Source organism: Neopelma chrysocephalum, unplaced genomic scaffold, assembly GCF_003984885.1.
Source record: "Neopelma chrysocephalum unplaced genomic scaffold, ASM398488v2 Primary Assembly neopelma1_119, whole genome shotgun sequence".
Classification (NCBI taxonomy): Eukaryota; Metazoa; Chordata; class Aves; order Passeriformes; family Pipridae; genus Neopelma; species Neopelma chrysocephalum.
The window spans coordinates 8,084,503-8,112,346 of NW_020897781.1; the positions used below are offsets into that span (position 1 = coordinate 8,084,503).

Sequence of the window (27,844 nt, forward strand, 5' to 3'; positions counted from 1 at the left end):
ACATTTTCTGCCTCTAATGAGACAATTACAAGCATTTCAACAGCTCCCAGTCATCAGCCTTCCACTGTACAAGAGCACAGGAGAAAAAGGCATCCTCACCTCCCCCTTCTCTTTCCTCTCCCACCCACCAATTTCTCTCAGCAATTCACGAGTGTGTCATGTACATTCACCTCCATCCTGGCAGAGATCCCAGCAGCACTTAGACTGCCCAGAGCATCCTCCTGGATGTCCCAGCTGTTGCACTTGAGGACTGAACTCCCAGTTCAGTGACCTTCCTAGGGCAGCACGTGTGTGAAGAACAGCTGCACCCCCCCACACACTCACTCCTCTTTTTCACGTCAGGTCAGGAGTGCTGAAATCAAAGATACTGTTTGTATGTGTACAGAGGATATTGTCTCAGAAGTAAATCACCACAGGGGCACAGAAGGTGCCCTACCAGGCTGTGCAGTCTGGTGATCTTCTCACAAAGGTCAGTGACTTCAGCACTGGAAACATGCCTGGAAAATAAACTGGAAGCTCAGGTTCATGCCATGTGGTACCTGAGCACTGGAGGGCTGGTCCCTTCCAGCTAGAAACCCTTTTTGCTCTTAAAACCAGAGCTTTTTAATCTTAAAATGCTCCAAATATCATTGCTGTAAGACTGCACAGCTCTGTGGATAAATACTGCATTTAACATTCCAGTGTAATGAAGTACAACGCTCTGGTCAAGAATAGAAGTTTATTTAAGGCAATATAAAAATATTGCCATTAATCCAAGGTTCTTGTACCCTACAAATCAGGATGCTGGAGAGCAGCCACTGTAAGCAGGGCAGATTTAAAGGCCTCCCCACATGCTGCTGTGATGTCTCTGCAGAGTCGTGGGGCATCTTCCATGAACAGGGATGATACTCCCACTCCCCATGGGTCTGTCTCAAAGATCCCAGTTAACCAGGCCAGATGAGGGGGGAAAGCTTGTTTTCCATATGTATTCATATTGATTTCTGCCTTTGCAGGAAGTTGGACAAATGCATGGGAGGGAAGTTTCAGGTGCAGATCTCTAATGAGGAGCATTATTAACCCAGAGAGACACAAGAACCTTAAAGAGCAAGAGCTGATCAGGGTCTTCTCTTTGTCAGCCCAGATGTTGAGGCTCTTTCCTCAGCTGGGGTTCAACCTGCCCAGCTGCAGCCCTGACACGGACACACAAACCACGTGTTAAATAGTTTCCATCATAAACCCCCAGCACTGGGAAAAACTCCTACCAACACCCTGTCCTTGGGGAAGCTTCCCTGGGAGCCAGCTGGATCCAGGGTTTACCTTTACCTAGTTAAACATGAATCACTGTTGTCTGATTAGGGGTGATCTTCCCAGCACTTTGCTGACTAAACCATGCTGTTTTGACACACCAGCTCAAGAGCTGTCACTTTAATTACAAGAATGAGTGGTGATGCAAAAAACCAGAAGTAGCAGCAAAACAAAAAAAAATATATTACAAATCCCCAACTGCTAGAAAGAGAGCTTTAATGAGATCAGGGGGAGGGCTGGAGGAGCTGCACCAATACGTAGGAGGGGATGAGCTGTGCCCACACCCAGAGAATCTCTCTGAGGGACCCTGAGCCCGTCACAGAAAGGGGGAGGTTTTACAACCCCCCCTTTGACAGCTGGGAAGATGAAAGGGAGAAGAGCTGCAGCCCAGGGGGGTGCAGGAGGCCAGGAGCTGAACATGGCATCAGGGCCAGGCCTTGCCCCCCTGCTGCAGCAACAGCCCTTGTGAGACATCAAAGTGCTGAGCCTGAGACCGAATTATTGACGTTTTCAAATGGGGCAGCAGGGAGAAATAAGGAGCATTTGCTACTCACACTTTTTGAGGGATGAGTTGTTCTTTTCAAGGGAAACAGCTTCTTACCAGAAATAGGCTTTCAACCTCCATTTATCCTTCAGATTTCCTTCAAGTTGTTCACATTTTTATCTAAGAAAGTCTTTGCAGACACCAAAACCGCCCAGTTTGTGCAACACCTTCCAGGTTGACCCAAGATTGTGCATTCAGGTTGGGGAAAAACAAACAAGCAAACAAAAAAACAGCACAAAAACCCCTTGTTTTTGAGACTTGCATTTAGCAGGAAATGAAAAACATTCATTCTCAACAACCTTTCTCACTTAGAAAAATCTCCTCTGTGACTTCAGTCCTACTTCCTAAAGAAAGAGGTGAGAAAAGAAGTGCTCTGTCCTCCCAAAGCTCCGGGTGTTCCCAGCCCACCTCTCACCAGCCCCAGGACCCACCACATTTTCCCATGGTGTGATTCCTGGGACTCCAGGCACAGCCTCCAGCCAGAGCAGTGACCCTGGTTCTCTCCAGTTAAACCTGTTACCTACGTGACTGAGCTGGGGAAAACCAACAGGAGGCCTCCCAGCAACGAGTTTGTGACTCCAGGGCTCAGCGACAGGGGTTTGAAACCCTCCACAAGTTTGGGATAAATTCCGAGGTGATATATAATCCAGATTCACATTCTCCCAATCCTATTTACTAAAGCAATAAGAACTTGCACTTCCCATGGTACCCTGGGCACATTATTATACTATGCAATTTCCTTCTGCAAAAAGCCAATTAACTGTACATGTCTGTGCCCATTCTGCCAACTACATCATTTTATAATTTCAGAACAGCAGCACAAACTGCCGGGGAGTTATCAGCAAGAACTGTTCTGCAATAATTAATAGATGCAAAGATTAAGAAAAGGAGCAAACTAACCACACAAATTAACACAGTCAATTATAATGCAGCGTTTTACAGAGCCAGGATCTTGTGTAAAATGAAGTTCCTTATTAAGCTTTACCATCTCCCCCTATGGCAGAGGCCGAGGAGCCGCCTGAACACGAGCTGGTTTGAGAACTGGGGTTTGGGGTTTTTTTATCTCCCTCTGTTTGTGCTCTAAGGCAGAGATTTGAGAACAAGCAGGTCTGACTGTGGTTTGGGATCTTAAATCATCTCTGACCCCCCTTCCCTCTCCCCTTTGATCAACAGGTGATGGACTCATGCTGAACAAACCCTTCCGTAACTGACTTTTCCTTTCATGGATCTGGCCATTTTCCACTCTTCCAGACAGCTGTGAGTCCAGGGGGGACACTACTGGCCCCACCATCTGACCTCCAGTGGGCTCCTGCCTGCACAGCACAGGCTGCTCAGAGCATGGACAGCACCCAAACCTTCAGCTTCACCCCATTTCCTCAGAGCCTCTGGAAAATCCACTCCCTCCCAGTTTTGTGGAAAGCCCCTGGTCTGAGCAACTGAGATCCTCCCGTGAATGGTGGGGTTTGGTGTAAGGTGGGAACACAGAGCAGAATGCAGAGTACTATTAAAGAAGAAATTCTTTCCCACCCTAGAAAGCTCTGCAATAAGAACTTTGAACATTTACTTGTCACACTGATTCCACATAAGATTTTCCCTCGTCCCCGATTTTAAGTAAAGGGTTGGTTCTTCTGATCTCAATATTTCACCCAGCTTGAGAATGGGAGAACCAGACTGTTGGTTTGGGTTTTTGGTGTTTCGGTTTTGGGGTTTTTTTTTAATATTTCTCATATTTGGGTTTGTAGTTTTAGGCTGCAGGAGACACATTTACAGAACAGAATAATCTCTGCTGGTTCAGACTCTCCTCTCCTTTCTCACCCATACTCCTCCTCTTGCAGTATCACGACTATCACCAAGCAACTAATGTTAAAACTGGAAAGAACTTCTAAATTTCCTCACAAAAAAAAAAAAAAGGACAGGGAAAAAAAGTAAAGGAAAAAAGAGAGAAGAGTTTAAAGGCTCAAAATACTTAAAATTAAGGATAAAAAAAAATTCATTTATTGAGAAGTATTCCTGACTCCTACCACTCCAGCACAGTGTGCTCAACTATAAAAAGAAACAGTTTGTCCTCAGAGCAACAAAACTATTTAAGAAAATTAATTTTTTTGTTGTTGTTCTTTTCCTTTACCTTTGGCTCCCGAGCTTTCTGGGCATATTTTATCTCCTGTTTCTAAATGCACGAGGCCTGTTTCCTTAGGGAAGGAAGCAGATCCACATACATTCAGATGACTGCAATCCCACATGCCAGGGCACCTAATGAAGAGACCATGTAAAAAATGGTCTTTTACCACCTTCTGTTTCAAATGTAGAAGAAAACTGCTGAATTCCAGGCTGGACACTACAGGGTTAGGGTGAGGAAAAGCACAATTCTCCCTCCACCCCATGACGATGAAACATTTCTCTCCAGCAGAAAATGACGTGGCTTCTTCAGCAGCTTTTAAAAGGGCCTGGATTTTCTTGCTTGGCTTTTCATCATTAAAAATTGAGATCCTCAGCTGGAGAGCAGAGGGAAGTGTAGGAGCATCAGCTGAGCTTAATTTTCCTTTCACATAACTCCGACTCACTGGTGCTTTGGCTTCCCTTGCTCCTCCTTTCATCTGGAGCCAGGCGGGTGCCTGGAGGGTGGAGCTGCCTGAGCACAACTGGCAGTTCTGCTTTATCAGAGCCCGACAGGATGATTTATGGAAGATGAGGACTGAGCTCCTGGCTTCGTGTTTTTGCCGTGGGAGATGTTCTGCTGTTGATACCCAATGGTGGAAGGTTTTTGGCGTTGTCATGGGAACGGCTCTGCTCCTTGGAGAGCAGCCTCTCCCCCATGTGAGGCTGCCTTGCTTGTTTACTGTACAAAGCCATTTTTCAGGAGCATTTTGCCTTGGATTTCCAATAGTCTCATCTTTCCTAAAACTCAGGTAGTAGAAATTATAGAGATTATGATGGATGGTGATAAAGCTTCCAGAGGGAAACAGGCAGGACCCAGTATGTGTCAACAGCATGAGCTCATTTTCATTTGCCAGAAAAGTGATCTGACAGCTTCATTATCTACTTAAAAGGCTCACTCTTTCCCCCCCTCTCTCACACACACACTTCCTTCCCCCAGGAGTTTACCAACAGGATTTGTTTGTGCAGTCACACAAGGTGTGGAGGTGAAGCCAGCACATGGCACAGCCCTTTTTAGGATGTGCTGATGCAGAGACATTTGCAATGTCTTGTTTCATCAAGTGACAGCCTGTGCGGAAATACAGCTGCTATGAGAGTCCCTCGGGGGCTAATTCTTTCTTACTCCTGCATGCCCAGGCTACAGTGACAGGAGGAAAGCACTGTCCTGCCATGCCACCACCAGCAGCTCTTGACAGCACCTCATGTTATCAGCTCTCAGGGATGAGGCAGCAGCAAAGAAAACCCCTGTGGAAGACTTTAGTTTTTTAGGCATTACTAAGCAAAAATTGTGTCTTTTATAGCTTCAGTCCTCAATTCTGAAAGCATCTGGTAAAAGCAGGGTTTCATAAGATCAAGAGTTTGGGTAGATTTTGAAAGTAAAAAACATTTCCAACAGCTGGTTCCTTTCTGCTCCTGAAATGACCACCCACCTCTGTAGGACCCTGTGGCTCAATAAGGGGCTTCTGCAGGACAAGGAAAGCCTTCCAATGACTAAATGCTACTCTGATTACAGATCCCCACTGAAGGGTGAAACTCTCTTTCAGTTTGACAGAAATCTTCACTGCAAAAACCGAAATGACATTCTCCAGTTATTTATTCCCAGCCCATCTCTGGGATCACATCCCTCCACTCACAGCCAGCAAATGCTCCTGGGACAGCCACAGGTTCATCACAGGTTATGAGACACAGTGAAGTACAAGACTTTTTTTTTTTGGTCTTAAAATCTTGCTACTCTGGGATGAGATTATCCCCCTGTGAGTCATTAATCCACAGCCAGCTTGTAACACACAATGAGAAGCAGAACCCTGCTCTCAAATCCCTGCTGCACTGGCCAAGGACATCAGGCACTTTCAGAGCATTCAGAGTCCACCACATGCCTCAGTGCTCATTTGTGTCTCCATGCAAGACCTTCATGGTCATTAGATGGCTTTTGTGATCCTATTCCAGACCAGAGTTGAACTTGAGCATTAAAACTCTGCTGGAGCCATCCTCAGCCTCTCACCTGGGTGTGACAGATGGAATGACCTCAATCTTGCCCTGCAGCGCCTCTGCCCCAGAGCACAAGTCCTTTCTGTAATTTTTGTCTGAGCAGATTCAGAAGCATGTGTACAACAAAAGAAATATCACATCCAATTCTGCACAGTGGTAGGTCGTGGTGCTGCACTTCCACTGGGAAATCCTGAGTAGTTCTGGAATGGGGCAGCAGTGACTTTTCCTTCAGCCTGACCTGCTGGAGCTGAGGAGTCAGTGGCAAGCCTGGAACAAATTAGGCAGGTTCAGGTGCTAAAGAGATGGCATCACACAGATTAATCAAACAGACACTGGGATAATATCTTCAGTCTCCTTTATTTTCATTTATAGAAAAGTATGAATATAAATCAGCAGATTTTAAGGAAAATATTTCAAATATTTCCCAGTCAAAAACACAAGGCTATGGCCAGGCCTTCCTATTTAGAGCCCCAGGACTGCACTGCACTTTGGGGCAACTCAAGAGACGCTCCTTGAAGCCTTAAGTCCAAGGGCCAATTTGTCCCTGATATCTTCTATTCTCACAGATTTGAGCAGACTCATTTCTAAGTTCTGACCTTAACTCAGCAGTGCAAGATCAACCCTCTGTAAGAATGAGGGTCAGTAAGAAATGATGAGACCAGGGAGGGTGAAAACAGAAGGAAAAGATACACAAGCACAAGCAGGAAGCATCCACAAAGTGCTATTGCCATGAAAAGAAGGCACTTGAGTGAATTACTTTGCATTGTTGATTCTTCATTGAGACTTTAGAAAAAGAGTAATTAAACCTGGGTTCTTACGGCCTTTATTGTCACATTTCTTATTTGGTAAATTCTCTATCCTCTCAAGAAAGGAGGGATTTGCAAGAAGTCAGCAGGGTCAGGCATGTCTCTCTCAGGGAAGAAAGAGACTGGCCCTTCCCAGCCAGCCTCATTTCTCTGGAAATCGAGGAGCACAGACAGACAGAGGATCCTGGGTGCCCCCCCAACATGGAGCAGTCGCTGCTTTGCCTGGGGCTCCTGCTGCTGCCAGAGGAGGCACCACAGCCCTGGCACACTGGGGCTGCCTGGGGAAGTCAGATGAACAAGAAGCTGTGAACAGAAGGGCAGGAGCAAGTGTCCAGCTGGCGAATTCTCCTCCAGGTTCCCTTGCACCGAGGGTTCCCCACCGCCTGCCAGTGCAACAGCTGATTCCTGAAACACAGTCAGCAGAGGGAGACAGTGAATGAGCTGCACCCCCACTGCAGGGCAGCCACAACCAGGGCTTAAATCACCCAGGAAATCCTATTTAGTCTGACAACATCCATTTTCACTCCATGGCCCCAACTCTGCCTTTCTACCACTGTGCAGAGGCAGCAGCCACAGGGAGGCTTGCAGGTCATACAAGTGTGAAGCAAAACCTCACAGCCACAGAAATGGAGATTTTGCTGTAGCACTGTGCCCATTCCCAGATTTTAGCATTCAGCAGTTTAAGGGAATTCCTCACATCACTGTTTTCCAGCCCTGACCTTTGGAGAAGCACAAATATCACAACTAGATCAACTCTGGCCTCGTGCAGAGCGCTGCCCACAGACAGCCCAGCAGACCCCCAGCTCTCTCTGGTTTACAGTTCTGTGGAAAGTGGAATTACTGTTCTAGCTCCACAGAGATAACCCTGCCCTTGGCTTAATGAGGTGCCACGCTCCACAGCAGGGATTTATGTGTCACACACAGCTGGAAAAAGCTCGCTGTGTTTTTCTTCTGGCTCGGGGTCATTTCAAAACACCAGAATCTGAGGATTAAGATCCCAGATAAAGCAGGCTGTGCACAGAGCAGTCCCACACCCTTCAAAACTCTGGGCTGCAGCTTTACCTTTACTCCTTAAACACGTAAGCTCAACTTGCTTACTCTCATCTTGCTGGTGGGGAAGGCAAATACTGACTTTGCTATAAATCAGGTCAAATCAAGTCCATCCATCCTCTCTCTCCCTCCGTCCCACAACATGGGCACAAACTGCTGCAGTCTGGACATTCATGTGCTGCAAGCACCACACCCTGGTCCAGATGATGAGGAGCAGCTGATCCTCCGAGACACAGGGTAACAGTTTCACAGATGTCAAGTCTGTGCTTTATTTGTACATCTTCTAGAAGAGGATCCAAAATTAGTAGATCTATTTCCCAGCTCAATGCTCTGCCTTGTTTATCCCATAACTTTCTAGAACAAAAAAGGCAATGCCAGCTAGATTATCCTAGCTGTCCTCACCTGGTGGCCCCAGATCTGGCCATACACCCAGGACTTAGGGAAACATCCTGAGCTTGCATAACATGGGTTAAAATAAAATAGCATCTTCTACAGAGTGGGAGACAGGTGGAAGGCAGAGATAACAAGCACCTCTCTTCAACTTGAAGCATTTATAAGCCAGACTCCACTTAGACACAAGAAGATAATTAGGAAATACTCATCAAAATATACCAGCGTTGGTGAGTTTATTTTAAACTCTGTCAGCTGTTTTCCTTCCTGAGAGTCACTCTTGGAACAATATTTCAGGGAACCAAACGCTGGCACGAGGGGGAAGCCAAGCACAGGCACGGCGTGGGTGGGACACTGTGCACGTGGAGACCTGAGACAGCACGAGGACAGGGCACAGCCACACCCTGCCCAGGGCTCTGGGTGCACTCACAGCAGCAGAGAGCCCAGCTGAGGGTGCACTGAGTGACTTGTGAGCTGGCAGAGAAACACTCAGCACATGCTGCATCCCAGACTCTGGCGTCAGCTTTGGCCTCCCACCCTCCTCTTTCTCAGGGCAGCAGTTGTGTTCCCATCTTCTTCCACCTTTCTTTACAAGCATCACATTTATGCCCTCCACATCTGGAGAGCAAATCCCAGCCCGAGGGGCCCCAGAGCACTGCTCTGGCACAAGCCTGAATGCTCACATGTGCCCTTGGAATAACAGCAGGCAGAAGCCTTTTCACAGACATTTCCCTCATCCCACTCAATGGCTGTTCCCAACAGTCCAATTTCTTCTCAGAGATCACAGAAGTCAGTTTTTTCCTCCAAGATACCTGGTAAAAAATATATTGTTTCTGGAAACAAATGAGAGGATAGCTCTGCTCACATAAAGAATGTACCTATAGTAAATACTTCACTTGAGATGCTGATAACAAGAAAATCAAGCAAGATACTGAGCCCTGGACAACCTCCTTGACCCACCACTCTAAGGTCAAATAGTGACACAGACAATTTCTAGGCCCTGCTCAATTCTGCTGGATTTAAACTACCTGCTGAGCCATGGGCTGAGTCCTGACTTCAGTGAACCAGTCACCATTCACCCCAACTCTGCTATCGCTGCCTCCCTCCAGCCTTCAGCCTGCCAGCATTTGAGGGTCAGATCATCATTCCTACAGGACACAGCTCCCTTTCCTTTGTGCTTCCATTCCACACACAGCAGTGTTCACCAGGTCAGGTGATGACGATGCCCCCTCTTTTTGTAGCCTAATGTAGAAATGAAGTCCTGAAAATATTTTTTATTTCACTTAATCTGATGCCCCTGACTGGCTCCAGAGTTTTAGTAAATAACATTATTGCAAGCTTTTATAATCATTTACAGGTTGAATGCAGGTAAGAGCTACTCCTGGCCACACCAGGATTTTTTCCTTCCTTATCTGAAAGCTTACATAACAAGCTGAAGAGGGAAGGAACAAACTCCAAAGTGACTTCCTCATCCTGAAAGCCTGAGAAAAACCCTGCCCACAAAGGCCATTATTGGCAGCCTTGGTAGTGCAACACATTGTGTGCTTCAGGCCTGACAATCCTAGTTTAGAGTTTCTAATTCAAACCAATGTGCTTATTCCAACATTTATATAAGTTTTAAATATATCCCTGCCCAGCACTGATGGGCAATGATTTTCTCAGGCAGGGCTGCTAATCAGCTTCAGAGGATGCCTTTAATAAACCAGCACCAGGGTCAGGAGTACCAGGATTCAGGCAGTGTAGAACTGTGCCTCCAGTGACCAGCACAGAGGTCTGGGAGCCAGGACCCCATTGCTGGCTCTGCCCCACAGGTGTTTCACAGCTTCAGCCATTCCCTTCATCTTTGCTGGAGTCTGCCCAATTTCTGCAGCCTGGGTGGTGCAAATCAATCACCCCAAAGCTCCTTCATCTCTCCAGGGAAAGGATGCTGAATGTACAGAGACTTACCACTTCCATCCAACCTCAGCACACACCCCAAGTCCCTCAGGCAGCTACCATTCACCACAAGTACTCAAAAAGGAGAAACTTGGAGAAACAAAATCCCCAGGGCTGAAAAATCAGAAACAGAATTGGCTTTGTTTGACATCTGACAGGACTATTAACCTTGGAAGCCTGGCTGGAGTGTCTTTAAAACAAAAAAACTCCACAACTGTGCCACCCTAAGGCCAGTGAGATTTAGCAGACTAAGGGAAGGTACTCCCACACCCAGTCCTAGCTCTGCCCTGGTTTAATACATGAGCTTCACCAGGTCATTTCAACTCTTCAAGAAACCCCTGGTATGCAGCAAGGAGCAGTGAATATATGCAGAGTGCTGCACAGAGCTCCCTGCAGCACCCTGGGACACCGGAACAAGCAGATCAAGGGAGAAGAATGAAAAATTCAACCTGAAAACAAAAGCTAAAACTCTTACTTTCTGCTCCCAGTGCCATCCCCGGAGCAATGCTGACTTCTGGAGTGCAGGGCTGGGTGCTGACACTCCACACAGACCGTGTGGCCCTCCCGGAGGTAGCGCATCCAGCGGGTGTACGAGTGGTGGCTGTGCAGGCAGCCCGGAGTGATGGCCACCAGCTGGAACTCAACACAGTACCTGCAAGCAGAGTCACTCAGAGGGTCAGTCAGCTCAATAACCAGGCCAGAGCCCTCCTCAGGAGTGCCAGACTAAAGGAAGACCACAGATCACTAATTAAGAAAAATCAAACCAAACCAAAAAACCCCACGCCCGAGGTCATTAAAAGCAGAACACGTGGTGTGCTTGCATTTTAATAAGGTTAAATAGGGAATAAAACTCCTCTGCTGGTCAAAAATACAAATAGAGACACAGATTGATCAAGCATTTGACTAATCCAATTCCAGGTCCATTTGCTGAGCCACACTTTCTCGACCAACTCCTGTCTGTTACCTGTAATGGGTTCTGTACAGCAGCTTGTGGCAGGACCTAAGGGTCGGTCTGTAAAGGTTTTCCTATGATGATCTCCCTCCTAAGAGAGTGAGGCTGTCACATCTCAGTGGGAGGACAACCAGACTGACACAGCACTTCTGTGCTTCTGATTTTATCCAAACCTGAGAAGGAAACAGGCAAAGCCCAAGGACTGCAGGAAGAACCCCTGGGGAATCGCCAGCTTGCAAGGCTGTGCAGGAGGGGTTACAGGGTGGAAGATAACCTTTCCCATCAGCACTGTGTCCCTGCTAGCAAGGAGCCCAACTGGGAAAGAGGAGGACTGGGAAGGCTCCCTGTGTTTGAGGCACCAGCCTGGAGGCAGGGCAGCACACACAGACATGGCAGAAGGTAAAAAAGCAACAGAGCTTTTACCACAGCCCTGCCTGTACCTGTGCTGTGAAACAGTGCTGCAGGGGAAAACAGGCAATGTTACAGCCAAGGGGGGCTGAAATGGGAGAGGGATGTGCTTCCCATGCAACAAGACAGCAAACTCTGGCCCCTGAGAATTTACCCCATTTATGCAAAGAAGTGCAAAGTGCACCAGATTCTACATTGAGAAGAGCTGAAGTGAATGGTCTTTGGCTTTTTGATCACGTGAACAGCAGTGACACCATGAACGAAGAGACGAATTTCAGTCTTGTACTGGCCTCACATCAAGGTAAACCCCAACTTTCAGAGGCCCTGCAGGGCTCCAGTGAAATGCTGCTATTCTGCTGGGGAACACTGGCTCTGAGGGGCAAAAAGCTGGGCCACAAACTGCAACCAGAGAGACTTTGCAGCTGGAATACAACTGAGTTCCTGGGCACAGCCTCCTCCAACTTACCCTGCTCTTTCCTTGCCATCAGCTGCAGCTCTTTTCTTCCTCGCTTTTCCAAACCCTCCCGTGGTTATTAATGCTGGGACTGTGTTTACCAAAGAGAAAGGGTACAGAGCATCAGTGGCAATGCTGCACTAAGGCTCCTCACGTCTGCAAAACAGCAAAGATGGGCTTTTAATGTCATAGGGTTTTATCTTCAGCAGCAGGCAAAAACAATTCTAACTTTGTATTTTCATATTATCCGTGACAGTCGACCATTTCACTGGAAAGAGAATCTGTAGGGCTGAGCAGAGTAAACCTAGTTGTAGGCACATCCAAAAGACAGAGAAGGAGGCAATGTTCACTTAATGCCCACTCTCAACAGGTTTGAAGAAGTCAGCTGCTGCTGACATCCAGACTGGACAAATTTTGACCCCAAAATCAGCAAAAATGACAAGCAATTCTTCTAAAACTCGATAAAGGTGTGTCATGAAAAGCTGATTTGAACCAACTAAAATCAGGCTTTTTCTCCAGAAACTAGATGTAGGTCTCCTCTGCCTGCACCCTGCTCCAGCGCAGAGAAGTAATATCTTGTCTGACAGGTATTGCTCCTTTGTGACTTTTTGCAGATAACATATAAAATAAAATTAAAAAAATACACAAATGACAAAAAAAAGTGTTCAACATCCACTTACAGAAGTTTTAAACAGACATATATCTGCCAACCCTATCGAAATTGCCAGAGATTTACAGTTGTATAGGTGAGAGCACAACAGGCCCACAATATCTCACTTTTGAGACACAGCAGAACACAGCTGATGGCAGGCACCACCTCCAGCACTGTCCTGGGAAGGACACATGGAAGCCCTGTGTGAAGAGCTCAGTTCTCACCCAGGCAGGGTCAGGGCAAACAGGCCCTGAAAACAACTCTTCAAATATAGTGAAGATCAGCTCTGCTGGCCCAGACCTGAGTCCTTCCCACGATCACCCCCCAGATACTTTTATTTTCAGTGGACTTACTGAGGGACTGTTTGCACTCTGTTCCTTGCCGAGTCCAGTACTCCACACAGCCAGCCCTCTCCTCCAGAGCAGGACATGCCTCTGCCCCATTCCTGGGCTCCTGGACAATGTGCCTCCTCCGGACACGAAACGTTGTCTTGCAAGGCTCTGCACAGCCACTCCAGGCACTCCACTGAGACACCACACAGGGGGTGACTGGGGGAAGAGTAACAAAAGGGGGTGTGGAAGGTTACAGGAATGATGCCAGTGACGTGCCTTCACCAGAAAAGACATTTTTTGACATAGCTCAATACAACCTTCCTTATTTCAGACCTGTCCCACCGTCGTGTTGGGCAGTTCCCAGCAATCCTCCTCCCAGGAGATTATCTGCCCAGGCTCCAGCCAACCAACACAACCTGACAACCAAGAACAATTCCTTTGGAGAAAAACACTTGCAGGTCAGCCTGGACTCATACATTATTTCCCCCCACACATATTCTCAGTCGGCTTCAGTCCCTCTCCTTGCATTTCTGCACCTTGTGCTGGGTCAGTGTAGGACAACACACCCTGCCAGGAGCTCCAGTGTCAGTTGTCAGGGAACAGGGGTTCACTCCCTTGCTGGTTCAGCCCCCAGGTGCCTCAGGCACAGGGAGCTGCTGAAGGGCAGCCCACACCCCCCTGAACACACTGAGCCAAGGGCTGCCTTCCACCAAAGTCCCTGGGAGCACCTGAGGCAAACCCCCCCCGCGTGGACACCGAGCTCAGGCATGAGGAACTCCCTGGTTCCCAGTCCAGCTCCCCTGCTGCTCTATCACTCAATTTAAAGATGTGGATGAGCCCATTCAAAAACATTAAGAAGAGGCACTGTGCTCAGCACCTACAGTAACAGACATTACCACTACAACTTACAAGGGCATGCACAACCCTGAGTCCCAATGATTTTGGTGGAACACGACCTGCTGAATGCTGGGACAAATCCCAGCCTTTCTGAGCAGCTCAGGCTTGATACTTCAATTCATTCTCCCTCAGAACACAGACAAACCTAACTACAGCATTAACCTCACTGGAAAATGCATTTGTCTTCAGAAATTTTAGGATGATCACTCAAATGCTACTGCTTTACTTTTTTGCCTAAAGTCAACACAAACAGCTTTTTAAACCTATTCAAAGACTAGACATTAAATCAATTATCTAAGTAATTGCGACATTTCTTATATGCAGCAACACACCACGAATGAGCCTTTGCATGGGACTGTAGGCTACCCAACTTTATTATCCTTTTGTGCATTTGATTTGATCAGAATATTGTGCTCTTCAGTTTTGTTTGGTGTCAGATATTAATGCATTGTCTTTAATATTTTGCTTTACAAGTCAGTTTGATAAAGTAGCTCTTGAGCAGCGAAAGAAAGAAGACTACTGGAAAAGGTTAGGCTGTGGAGGCAATACAAGTCAAAGTAGAGCTGAGTCCCTGACCTCCAGGACAAACAAATCACAAGAAATAACACAGAAACACCTCACCCAGCAGAGCAGCTCTGGCAGCTCACAGTGAACAGGCACTGCTGTACCTCAGGGAGCAGGAGCTGCTGTTCCCTGGGGAGCAGCTGTCCCTTCACAGTGCCTGACCACATCCTGCCAACACATTTTCCTTATTACTCAGCTAATGAATCAGCTGTATGAATAGACACAAGAGGCTCCTGTCCATCCCACTTATCCCTGACGACTGCCAAGAGCAGCAGGATTTGGACACAGAGGTGCTGAGGGAGCAGCTGAGAGCCCAATAGTTGTCAGGCACCAAAGGCAGGGGGGCATCCAGCACCAACATCACTCCTGAACAGCCCCAGCAGCAGGGGAGCCCAGTGCACGGCCCTGCAGCGCTGGGTGTCCTTCCTCGGGAGGGGACAGGCAGGTTTCAGGGATCCCAGCAGCTGCACTTCATGCTCCCTGCCGCCCTTGGGAGCTGTGGGTCTGCAGGTCTGCCAGCCTGGCCTCATCCACAGACATATCTTGTATAAATCACTCTGGAATTAACCTATTTCCAACCCATTTTCCAGCTCTGTGTTAAAAGGAAAAAGACATATCACAGGAACGTGTGCCCATCTGCCTAGAGCACAACTCTGCTTTGGCACAGCTGTGCAGGTTTGAAATCAAAGGCATTATGTGAGCGCTAAGGATCCTAGAGGATGCTGTTTGTGGGAAGGGAGTAGGAGATCGTTCCACTTACTAAAGTAACTTTTCTCCTTAATTGACATCCGCACTTAGTAGAAGACGTCCCTGGAGGCAGCACTACTGTGCTCCCCGGGACCCCGACACAGCCACACGGGCATCGGGGGCCAAGCTGCAGCTGCCGATGCCTTTTGCAGGACAGCACAGACTGACAGGAGCAGCAGATCTGATCCCACCCACGGTAATTCAATCCACAAGAGGGAAAAGGACTGGGGGATTCTGGCTCAGTCAGGAAACGTCCCGTTTCACGTTTCTGTCCTGCAGGGAGACGCAGCAGCATCCTGACCTGCCCAGCGAGCTCCTGCTGCAACGGGACCGCGGCGGGACCCGGCACCTCCGAGAGCCGCGGCCCAGGCGGGGAGCGGAGCGCCCGCAGCATCATCCCCGCTCCTCGGGCCGCCCGCAGCATCATCCCCGCTCCTCGGGCCGCCCGCAGCCCCGGCCGCCCTCCCCGCCAGCCGCGACCGCGCCTGGACACGCGGGCAGAGCCCGAGGGGGCACGGACCGCTCCGCTCGGGGGCTGCCCGGCCCGGCCCAGCCCAGCCCCAGCCCCTCACCCGGGCAGGTCTCGGCATAGTCGTGGCAGCAGTCGAGGGTGCGGACACACGCCTGGTCGCAGTAGCAGGGCCCGGTGGAGCCGTCGGGCCGCCGGCCGGTGCTCAGGCAGGCGGGGTCGCGGCCGGGGCAGCAGAGCCCTCGGGCCGCACACCCGGCGGGCAGGGCCGGCGGCACCAGCAGCAGCAGCAGCAGCAGCAGCAGCAGCGGCGGCGGGATCCAGCGGGGGCTGCGGGCCATTGTCCCGCACCGGCGGCGGGAGCTGCGGCGGAGGGGCCGGGCCGGGCGGGGCTGGGGCGAGTCCTGCGGCGGCCGCTCCCCCGGGATCAGCGAGTGCCAGCCCGGGCAGAGCCCCCGTGCCGCTGTCCCGGGCAGAACCCCCCGTGCCGCTGTCCCGGGCAGAGCCCCCCGTGCCGCTGTCCCGGGCAGAGCCCCCCGTGCCGCTGTCCCGTGCCCAGCCCGGAGCCGCAGCCCTGTGGCAGCAGGTGCTGCTCACACCCTCCTCTCCCGCCGCACCCGACAGTCCCACTCCTGCAGACTTTTCAAACCCCAGGTATCATTTCTGCACTGACTGCTGGCACTTACCCGCCAGAGTATCATGAAGATTATAATCAAAAACGGATGATAAAAGAGACAATTTTTTGCCTGATTTGACTCCAGCATACCTCAGCAGCCATTAAAAACCTGAAAGTACTTCATTCCCAGTACAGCAGCTCCTCAGGAACACGATCCAGCTGGCTATTCTGCCTCTCTACAGAATTACTCTGAATTTTCTGCTTACTTTGAAACGCAAGAAGCTTAAAGTGATTACAGCCACTCCTGTGAATTATTTAGCTATTCAGTAGGAAGCAAAAGGCTTTACTGTAACTTTTTATCAAAGAGGCTTACTCTTAAATATTGATCACAACAGATGTTATACCTTGCTAAACACTGAACTGGGATTTATAAAACCCACCCACTGATTTCTTGCAAGTGATTCTGCTATTGTACTAACAGTGGGTATGGGCAGTGTTCCCACTTCACGGATTTGCAGCGAAGATGCTTCTGGAAAAACAGAAAATAACATTAGAAGACAGGCTAACACCTTCAGCATGTGCAATGCTGGAGCCTTGGACGCAGAGGAGATCTGGCACTATGCCAGCTCGGGCAGAACATGGTAAAATGCTCCAAAAAGATAAGAAATAAAAGGAACTTCAGCTTCTTTGTGTATCAGTAGATGTCTGCAGCAAAGGACAGATGTCTCGTTTTCTTGGCAGTGGTCAGATACTGTCACCTTGGAAATTACATGTGACAAATCCTGCAGTGGGAAAGAGGCAAAAAGGCCAGGAGAGGAAAGAGAAGAGCACTAGAAATTAGAGGCCATGGGGTCTAGGAAGTAGGAATTTAACGATACCAGGTGTTAATTCCTGCCTCTGCCAATGAGTCACTCCCCATGTGACCTTAGGTAAGTCATTTAACCAGTGCATGTCTCATTCTTGATCTAGAACAGGAAGGACATTCAAAAGGAGATTGTATTACTCAGCTAATTAGTGAACACAAACCAGAGGCCTGTGTGGCTCTTGTGCAATTCCCTGTGGGGCAGCAACAGAGCACAGTTCCCAGGACCAGCACTCCTGCTTCCATGCTCCCCCTTCCCCTGCCAACACTTGGTGAGGTAGGAGGAACACCTTCCCACTGTTCTGAGACACACAGAACTGGCCAAATAAAAATTAGCTTCTGAAAGCAATGGGGCCACATAAAGACTGCAATTTTGACTGACTCTGTGCTGTTAGGAAAGTTGCATCTGGGTCCAGGCGTCTCAGTAGGGTTTATATTCAATCCCCCTGCCAAATTCTTGGGAGCAAACTTTGTTTCTCATCTCACATTCCCGCAGCAAAAGCAGTTCTCCCTTGTTCTGGTTTGACATAGCCCTAAGGATTTCTTAGGATTTGGGGTTTTTTACCATCTTTAGAGCCTGCCAGGGAATGTCAAAGAAGACAAGTAAACGTGGCCCAAGCCATGCTGGACCACATCAGCCCAGGAACAGATTTCTTGCAAGACAACTGCCGAGTCTGAAGGTGTGTCTGTTGGCCCTGTCAGGAGTATTGGAGCCAAGCAAGTGTGCTTTAACAGAAAGGGAATGTGGCTGGTCCATTGCACAGAGAAAGGTCAGGAGCAGAACAGCTTGCAGGGCTGTCCTTGGCAGTGGAGATTGTCTTCCATCCTGTGGGGAACACAACGAGGCAGCTCACTAGGGCAGGTGGAAATGCAGCTTCATCAGCTTCCCCAAGCCCAGCTGCTCTCCTGGCTGGCCACACCAGGCTCCTGCCCCCTCACTCACTTTCCTTCCTTAATTAAGCTGCCCTGTGCTGGAGCTGCCACTGACCCAGTTCCCAGAGGCCTCCTGCTCCCTTCATTAACTCTGAGGGGCGGGAGATGTCACAGATGGAAAGGCCCTTCCAAGGGACAAAGGGGAGCTTACTCTCACTTTTATTCTGGGTAGTTAATCCGTGTCCTTGCCTGCACTACAGGCTGATCTGTGGAATGGGGAATGCTGCCCATTACCAGCTCCGTCCTAAACTTCATTTTGCCATAACTTTCACTTCACCCCCCAAAAAATAATAATAATAATAAAAATATTATTTTGAAGTCTGGATAGGGTTTACCAGGTTTTTACATAGGATTTACCCTAATCCCAAGTGTTAGCCCCTTAACCTCTATGTCTCTTCACCTGATAGCAAATGTGTCAGGATGGCAGTATTTTCTTTGCTCTGTGTTTGTACAGCTCCTTGCACTCGTGCAGGATTTGGATTCTGTGTATTCCAGCAATAAGGAACCAAGCAGAACTATCATTATGCAGGACAAATGAAAAAAAAAAAGGTTCTGGTTTAGAGTGTCTGATTTTACTTTCCACTGTCACAGCCAAGCCTGTAAAAGCATAGAAGGAAAGTAGCCAACCAAGTGATCTGATTTCTTGGAGCTGATTTCTACAGCTATATGAGGGCCACAGGAGAGCTGGCTGCCACCTCACCCAAACCCTCCTCCAAGGCTCTCACAAGGGATGCTCTGCTTGTTCGTTACATTGCAGCAAGAAGCACCACCAGCTCCCAAGAGCTTTTCAGAACATGAGTCAAATCAACAGCAATGGCAACACCATTTGTCCAAGTGAAGGCAAAGGTCAGCATTTCCCCCTATGCATTTGCTGCTGTGAACAGGTACTGACCTGAAAACCCACAACAGAGTCCATTCTGTGCCTGCTGCCTGTCCTGCCTCACGCCCAGAGTGTGCCAGGGCTCCCTTTCCCAGACTGAGAACTGAAAAGACCTTTAAACATCATTCCCCTGCTGTACACATCTGCTAGTTTTTAGCACACAGAGATACAGGAGAAAGCTGATACCAAGCAAGATTCAGATATTTTCCTGAAGCAAACCTGAAGATAAATCAGATTATGAGCCCATCTATTTGAGATTCTTCTGCCTTTGGCCAAAGTAGAGAAGAACATTGAACCAAATAATCCTAAACTCCACCTGCTAATGAAGCCCACCCAGGATGGTGATCTCATTAGGACTAAAGAGAGATTTGGCCAGCACACCTGAACTAGGCTATTGACCCAGAAACCAAAAAACATCTCATCTAAATGATTCTTAGGCCTGGATTTTTCTGTGTGTGCTCAGGAGGCCAGTAACCACTGCAGACCTCTTCAAATGTTCTTTGCCACCTTTGTAAAACTCCCCTTCAGCTGGCTGCAAAGAGGAGAACCCCACAGCTTCCCAGAGTAGCAGAGGGCAGCAGCCCTCTCTGGAGCCCCAGAGTGACCAGCTGGGCCCAGGTCTCTGCTGGCTCTCACCTCACCAGTTGTGTCCCCAAGACACAGATTCCTGAGGTTCTGCTGAGAAAATCCACACCACAGCAGAGTCGTCATGGCTGAGCAAACACCTCCTTGGATTGAAACCCCAAAAGCATTCACCCTTGGTAAAGGCTTCAACACAGCAAAACTAGTGTCTCCAGCAGACTCCAACACACATAAAATGCTGCACTGTAAGGCCACGGGGGAAGTCAGGCTAGAAGATAAGCAGGGAAGTCCCACTGCTCTCATCCAGGTGTGGCCATAGGCACAGAGAACACAGATATTCTCCATCTCTCTTCTGCCAAAAGCCACTACACAACCCCATCACATGCTGCCTCTCCACAGGGAGCTGGGCTGTGACTCACACAGGGCATAAAGGAAACAAACTCATTGCCATTAAAAAGCTATTATCTTTAATGAAAGCTGGAGAAGGTTTAAAGTGGCCAAAAGTCTTACTTAGAAAATAGGAAAGATAAATACTTTAATAAAAAGCTTTTAGTGGTTTTCTGTCTGGGTCTTTTGCTTTCCCCAAGAAAAGGAAAGGAAACCAGCCAACTTTTCTGAACCTGGTACTTTCTGTTTTCTTTTTGCTTTCCTAAAAGAAAATAATGGAACTATTTGTGAGAGTGTGAGCCAGGAAGGGATCCTATGAACAAGGTAAGCCGTATTCCTTCCCCTAAGCAAAAGGATTTTGGACAGGTTTGCATTAAGTCAAACCTGGAAATTTTCCCCAGTCTCTGAAGGCCCACGGTGGCATCTGACTCCACAAAGCATTACTGGGAATCTTTTAAATCTCCAATAACCCCATGACAAGACACACACCCTGTCAGAAGAAACACAATTGCCTCTACCAATTCCACAAGGCTTTCCCACATTAAATCAAGAGCAGTGCCTCACTTTTCAGATTCCTCCCAAAGTAGCTCCTTTCTCATGCTTTCACAGCTGCCTCTGCAGACAGCTGCCTCCTCCTCAGCCCTTGCCCCTTTGCATCCTCCTCCAGCACTGCTTCTCCTGCAGCCCACACCCAGAGGTGGCTCCAGGGGCCATCCCTTGCTGCCTTTCTCCCTCCTTCCTGTCACTGACTCGGGCTGGGCTCAGTCTCCCACTCCTGAAGCCTGAGGGATTTTGCTACTGGTGTTTAAGGATGGAAGAGACCAACAAGAACACATATAAAACAGTCAGGGACCTCCCAGCAGATCTTTCCTTACTCCAAAGAACCTGTGGCTCAACTTTTTACCTTCTTTAGCACAGACCATTTTATTCCCTTCCTATGAGGAATCTCATTGTGCATGAGACACTACACAAGAAATAAGAAAGGCACACACACCCCAGAGACATCATCCCAGGTCACATCCCACAGGATCAGTGTTCCCAGTCACCATTCCTGTCCTGTCTTCCCTAAGCTGATCACTTTGGCTCATTTATTCTCAGCAGAGGAGCCTGGGACCCTGGGCCAGCATTGCTCCTCTTGAGTCACAAGGCAACAGCTGCTGCTCATAGAGGCCAGAATCCAGGCCCCTTTATTTTTTCACAAGTGGTCACATATAAGCTATATGAAATAGCTTAAACATCTTCATTCTCTGTAACTAATAAATCCGAGAGAAACATCAAAGGTTTTGTTACAGTGGTTTTCCTAAAAGAGACAAGAAAAATGGATATTGTCCTCCCACGCAGCATAAAACTCGGGATAAATGAATTCATCCACAGCTACAGAAAAGCACATTTTTTAATTTACTGAATTGTCAAGTCATTTGAGCTGTTCTATGAGTCAGCAACTGCAAATGGGCCATCTGCAACTTGCAGCATCAGGCTCCAGGGCAACACAGCCCCACTTGTCCCCTGGGACACTGTGCAGTGCAGGAGCAGTTGGGGATAGTCCTCAGCACAGCTTCTTCAATGCAGTCATCATCCAGGCCACACATTTCCCACTCTGCTAAATCTCTCCCCAGTTGGTAGGAAGCAAAGCAAAGCAAATGGAAAGCAAACCCTAAAGTGGTATAGATGCTGCTTAAACAGGACACTGAAGTGTCTCTCTAATTCAAGAGCATGCTTAAACGTGGTACTTGAAATCCTGCACTGCACACAGACATAGCTGTTCTGACTAACCAGGCTCTGTAATGAGCTGGACAAGCTGCAGAAGGAGGCAGATATACTTACTAGAACTGGTCCTGCCAGTTGATTGCACCTCCTAAGAAACCTTGGCTTTAAATAAATTTCTCCAGTAAACTGAACACACGTTGTATTTGACTGAGATGGGTGAAATTTGAAAGACAACTGGTTTAGCACCAATATAGGTTTCAGAGATTTAAATGGCCCAGTTGGAAAATAGAGCATTGCCAACATCAGCCAAGCTTTAGCTGCCACTGGTGACTACATTAACAAAAGCAGCAGCTGGTTTCTGATTATCTGCTTCTCTGCAGTCCAGGTATTACCTGCAGCACAGTCACTTTGACTTTGTTTTGTTCACGTCAAATTGTCAAGAAGCCAAAGAGGTCAGAGAACAGACTCCAGTTTAATCTCTGCTGTGCAGAGTTCCTGGAGTCCTCAAAGCAGAAGGCTCCTGGTCTGATCCATGCCTCTGCCTACCAGGGATACCTGAGTGCATGGCCTTTACAGGTGCCTGGAGTCAGGCACACCCAGCACACTCCAACCTTCAAGTGCCATGGAAATCACTGTTCCAGTGCTGGAAGCAACACCTGATTCCGCTGGGTCCTTCCCAGCAAACAGCCTCACCTGTGCCCTGGTTCCCTGGCATCACTGGGGCTCCTCACTTGGCCAGTGTCTGTAGGACCAAACCCAGAACAAACAATGCCCAGTTTCTGGGCCCCTTCTCATCTTTGGAGCCACATTGTCTCTTGAAATGTGCCTGTTTGCCCTTGTTTCAACAGGATTATGTAGTAAATTGTCCCTTATAAGTTATCAAAGTTACAGCTAAAGTACAGAGAAGCAGATGTTTATTTGCAATAGGGCAGCAGGTGAGGGAACCAGAGGCCTTACCTACAACCAATGCATTTCCACAGGAGATTCAAGTCCACCCATCTGCACAAATTCTCTCTCTGCACATGACAGCTAAACACTCCACAGAACATTAAGAAGCAGCACAGAAATATGATGGAAAATAGAGCTAAAACCCAAAGCATTGACCCAACCTCACCAAAGTCAACCTCAGCAGAGGGTCCTTTCATGACTGGCATTTCCAAGTGAAACCAGCAGCAGATGCAGAAATAGCAGGGATGAAAATAAACAGAACCTGTATCATTACCTCACCTATTTAACAGCTTTATTCAATTGACACAATTTACATGACAGAAATGATCACATTTATTTTCTTAAATGAGAGCAGAAGGTGGCACGGGCAGGCACTGAGCAGTCAAGCTTTCATATTCCCTGGGCAGAACTAAGTCAGCTCTGCACTTCACAATTCAGTAAATGCAAAGAGAAAAAGATTTTGCTTTATTTTACTTGGAATAAGATGCACTGATTTTTTTTTCCTCTCCTCCAGAAATTAACTTTTTTTTTTAGAAGCCACAAGCCAGGGCACCATGCATACAGCTCTCACAGGACAGGGGGACTGTTCCTAGTGTTCCAGTTCCTGAGGTCTTTGCTCCCATTATGAGGGAAATGAAGATGAATAAACCCCGAAAGATCCTCCTAACACTTCCCTTGCTACAGGACTGCCAGCCCCACCATCTCTCAGGGATCCTCTATAGGTTTAAGGATCAGGCAAACCTGGAGCAAACCCCAACTCACCCGTGGCTGATCCCAGCGATGCATTCCTGACGGCCTGAGAGATCCTGTCTTCTGTCACCCTTGCAGACCTCCCAGGCAGCTTTATATCTTCCTCCTCCCAGCACTTGAGCCACAGCTGGGGGAAGAACAATGCTGTGATGGATGGACAGATAGAGGGAACATCTGAGAACACCCAGATAAGGGTGAGCTTTCCTCTTCAGTGTTAGGGAAAATCATTAGGCTCATCCATGGACAGGTGCCTTTTTTAGTTTCCCTGTCACAATTCAGACAGGGAGAAGGCAGCTCAGGAGACTGTGACCTTTCCATTTTGTTTAAAGAAAGAAAAAGGAAAAAAAAGGAAAACCAGCAGGGCAGAACCCACTAATGCCTTTCCAGCAGCCTGCAACACAGGGCAAGAGAGGCATCCACTCACAGATTGTAAGGAAAAGGCTTGGGCAATAGGCTGGGCCATCCTCTGTGCCTGTCACATCCCATCCACACAGCCCTGATTCTGCTTTCTGGCACCAAGAAAATCCTCTGTGCTTCCTTCCTGCTCTGTTCCTGCAAGTACTTTTTTCCAGTGTAGGAAAAGGAAAAAAAAAGGCATGAAAAGAACAGCAAGGAGCAGATTTGCAACTGCTTTATAAACTAACAAGATGAGTCAGCAGTTGACCCCTCCCACCAAGCCTTCCACCTGCCAAAGGGCTATGGAACAGCAGGTGTACCTGGTCAGCTCTGGCAGGGAAAAAAGCCAAGTCTGTGTGCAAATGCATTCACCAAGTCACTGTAACTCCTTTTGAGAAGCGAGGCCTCACCAGCGTCCCTCTCACCCCCACCAACGTTGCTACTTACCTTTGCAGCCAGCAACCCCACCGAGGAGAACCTCAACAGCACTTCATCCTGGATCAGAGGGAAGGCTGGCAGGACCATGCTCACAGTTCAGAGGAGCGACAGAGCGGGTTTACAGAAGGGAATCACGACCAGCAGCACAAAAGGTGTCACCCCTATGACACAGCAGCCACTGTGAAGGACGTGCCTGAGGAGCAGGTTTAGGTAAGCCAGGAACCAGCCAGAGATGCACATTGCTGCTGGCACCTTTGGCAAACACCCTTTTCTCCAGGCAGTTTTCCCAAGCCCTGCTAAGGCGTTTCCACAGCAACATAAATTGCTGACTAACAAAAGTTCTCAGACACTTCCAGTCCTCCTCTGTAGATTTCCAAGAAAATTGCACCTATAAATATCCTGCTGTAAAGAAAAAGCGACAGCAAATACTCAAAGGAAAAGTCTGCTTCAAACCACTGGTGCCCAGGGCCTGATTCACATCCACTAAAAAATGGGTTTACTCTCAGGACAGGTCTTTCCCCATGAGGGCTATATCTCAGAGAAAAAATGGTTTTATATCCTCTTATTAGACACCATTCTTGCAAGCATGAATGGAGACCAAGCCAGTGAAACAACCACAGCACCGCTCTTGTGAGGCTCCAGATGATCTGCAGCCATTTGCACGAGATGGCAACCAACTTTATTCATCAGCAGCCTGGATTTGGGAATATTGGTGAGGGCTAGGCAGTGTCCACCACAGCTGCAACTGAGCAGCAGAGAGCAAGTGCACATACTCCAGGCTGCTAAATAAGGGCAGAGGTAGAGCTCAGTTTTTCTTCTCACTGAGAAACAGTACCCAGAACTGACCTGGCTCTGTCCCAGGCCAAAGTCCAAGTACTCCAGTGCGTGTGTGTGTGAGCACAAGCCTCACCTGTCAGTTAAGGAGCAGCCCTGACCCAGGATGCTGTTGACTGCAGCCAGCCACAGCAGGAAGAGCGAGCAGGAGGGGAGCAGAAAAGCCTGAGCAGTATCCTCAGGGCAGCCCTGGGTGTGAACACACCACCCCAGCTCCAGGGAGGGGCTCTTGGGAACGGGCTGCACAGAACCCACCTGGGCAAGCAGGTCCTGGTGGGGCTGCACATGCTGACTGACCACCCTTGAGCAGCAGCTGAGCCTTCCCAGCCCGCGGGAAGGACACCTCCCATCCTGCCATCCTGCTGTCCGTGCTGAGACTGCACCTCCAAAGGTCCTGCTGGCCCTGGAATGGTACATGAACCCAAGGGAGTCTGCAAAGTAGAGAAATGAGGGCAGCCCCCGGATCTGGTACTTGCTTTGAGAAAAGACTCAGGCAGTCAAGCTTATTCTGAGCACTAGAGGGAAGACTTCAAGGTGACCCATCCACAGCATTCAAAACTGAGCAGAGAATGCAGCAGGCACAGACAAGTGCAGAGTATCTAGTGGACATTTTTCCAAATATAACGCTAAAGAAATCAGGCAGATTCTCAGGTAACACAGACAGAAAGGATCTCCAACCTGTTTCCATTTCCAACACACCCCACCACTGGAAGGGATCTGCCAAAAAGGGTGGAAGATGAAGAGAAGGCTATAGCTGCAGAACATCTATTTAAAACACTGGATGCTGCAGGAGACAGAAACACTCTGCTTCAAAACAGAGTCTCCCCCTTATTGCCTGTGGGGCAGTTTGAGGGTCCTGAAATCCGGATCTTCCCAGGGCAGTTACAAACCTGAGTTGTGCTTCACTGGCTGTCTACGGTAACGTGATGTGTCTGACAATCTATCACTGAGCAGAGATGGAAGAGGAAATAACACAAGAAGGAGAAGCAGCAATGAGTAACTGGACTGTGCTTTGCTATAAGCTAATGCAGCTGCTAACAGATGGGTTTAAAAAGAATATAATCATCACCATGCAGTCAAGATGTGCCCGGGTCTTTGGGAATACAAATGTTAAACCTTTCCCTGTGTATGAAAATCTATTAAAAGCAACATCAGACAGAGAAATAATCTGTTGTATTTTCCTCTCAGATGCTCATGGCACCAAGAGACAGATCTGTTTGAGAAAAGTAAACATTTGGTTAAACATACCAGCCCAGTGAGTGACTCCAGGTTTCAGTTTAGAAAGTTACACAAGCACCTACAGCAAGGTCTGTTCCTGTTACAACCAAACTGGCAATTCTGCCTGTCCCCACTGCCCTGCTCAGCCACTGTGCTCTGCCGGCCTCCAGAGCTGGTTGGGAGCTCTGTGGGCAGAGAAAGAGCTGCAAGTCAGCCTTTGTCCAGAACATTCCTTCTGGCCTCCATCTCCTCAGTCAAACCACCCAGCGGACACAGGAGCTGACCAGGGCCAGCAGGGGTCAGGTCAGGGGCAGCTCTGAGGACAGATTGCTTTAAAGTCAGTGTAAAACCTGTCTGTGCCCATCTCTTATCAAAGCACCACAGTAAGAAATCTCCAAATGGGCCACAGACCCAGGAAGAAGTCTGTGCTGGTTTCTCCATTAACTGGGAGGCTCCAACACAGCCGTTCTGGGGTCAGTTGTGGCAGGTTTGGGTGGTCTCTGGTCACACAGAACAAGGTGCCCCTGGCACGGTCCATTCTGGGTCAGTTGTAGCAGGTTCGGGTGGTCTCTGGTCACACAGAACAAGGAGCCCCAGGCACGATCCATTCTGGGTCAGTTGTGGCAGGTTTGGGTGGTCTCTGGTCACACAGAACAAGGTGCCCCTGGCACGATCCATTCTGGGTCAGTTGTGGCAGGTTCGGGTGGTCTCTGGTCACACAGAACGAGGCGCCCCCGGCTCGGCCCGTTCTGGGCCCGCCCCCCCCAGCTCTGAGGGGCTGCAGCGGCCGCACAGCGCCCCCTGCTGGCCGGGCTGGGCCTACGTCTAGGCCCAGTCTGAGGCTCCGGCCCAGCCCCAGCCCCAGGCCCAGGCCCAGGCCCAGCCCTCCCCACTCCCCGCACATGGCCCAGCGCAGTGCCCTGACACACCTTTGTCACCTGCCGAGGCAGATGTGCAGTCAGTCGATGTGGGGGTATGGCAGACACAGGAAGCAAGGCATCCCGGTGCTCTTAACTACCTCTCTGGGACTGAGAAATTTGATATTGGAAATACCTTTTGTTTCTTCTCACTCAGCACGTGTCCAGCCCGTGTTTCATGTCCCTGCTCTGCAAACCCGGCGGTTTCCCAAGCAGCACACAGGGAAGGCTGCAGGATCCCTTATCAGGTCTGACCAAAGCAGAAACGTTCCTGACACACCAGAGGCAGTGTCCAAATCCTCACAGACCTGACAGCAGCTTCCCTTCCTTCCCAGACTGTGCCACTTCCCTGTAAGACTCATATATGGAACACTTTGTGAGGCAGTGACTTACCTGAGAACATGCTCATCTATACCTTGAACCAGGTCAGCCAAAACCCCCCTAAACAAGTGTTCTACACCAGCTGCTCCCACACAGATGCTCCAGAAGCAGCTGAGGGAGAGCCTTGGCCAGAAGCCATGCAGAGTGCACCCCCTCCCCTCGGCACAGAGCAGGGGCCTGCAGCACTCACTGTTCTGTACAGACCCTGTGACACCTCCTGCAGCACAGCAGCAGTCACAGCCCCAGCCAAGCTCTATTGCCATGAGACCATGTCTTCTCTCTTGGCTTGAGGCAGCTCCATCAGCCCTACACAGCATCACCAGTGCTCTCTGTGCTCTTCCATCTCCCCTAACAAGTGGGAGATCCAG

At 48.9% G+C, this 27,844-nt stretch overlaps 1 protein-coding gene across 1 annotated transcript; it reads right to left on the reverse strand.

The window, feature by feature from the left end:
* Positions 1 to 6,778: 6,778 nt before the first annotated feature.
* On the reverse strand, positions 6,779 to 27,792 carry LOC113974426 (somatomedin-B and thrombospondin type-1 domain-containing protein-like). Its single transcript, XM_027697541.1, has 7 exons — positions 27,489 to 27,792; positions 24,136 to 25,391; positions 23,305 to 23,419; positions 12,972 to 13,166; positions 11,979 to 12,057; positions 10,628 to 10,804; positions 6,779 to 7,182 (listed from the first exon to the last, which is right to left on the reverse strand). Exons 2-7 carry the CDS (start codon positions 24,211 to 24,213, stop codon positions 7,065 to 7,067), a joined length of 762 nt encoding a protein of 253 aa, XP_027553342.1. The 5' UTR covers positions 24,214 to 25,391; positions 27,489 to 27,792; the 3' UTR covers positions 6,779 to 7,064.
* Positions 27,793 to 27,844: the final 52 nt, after the last annotated feature.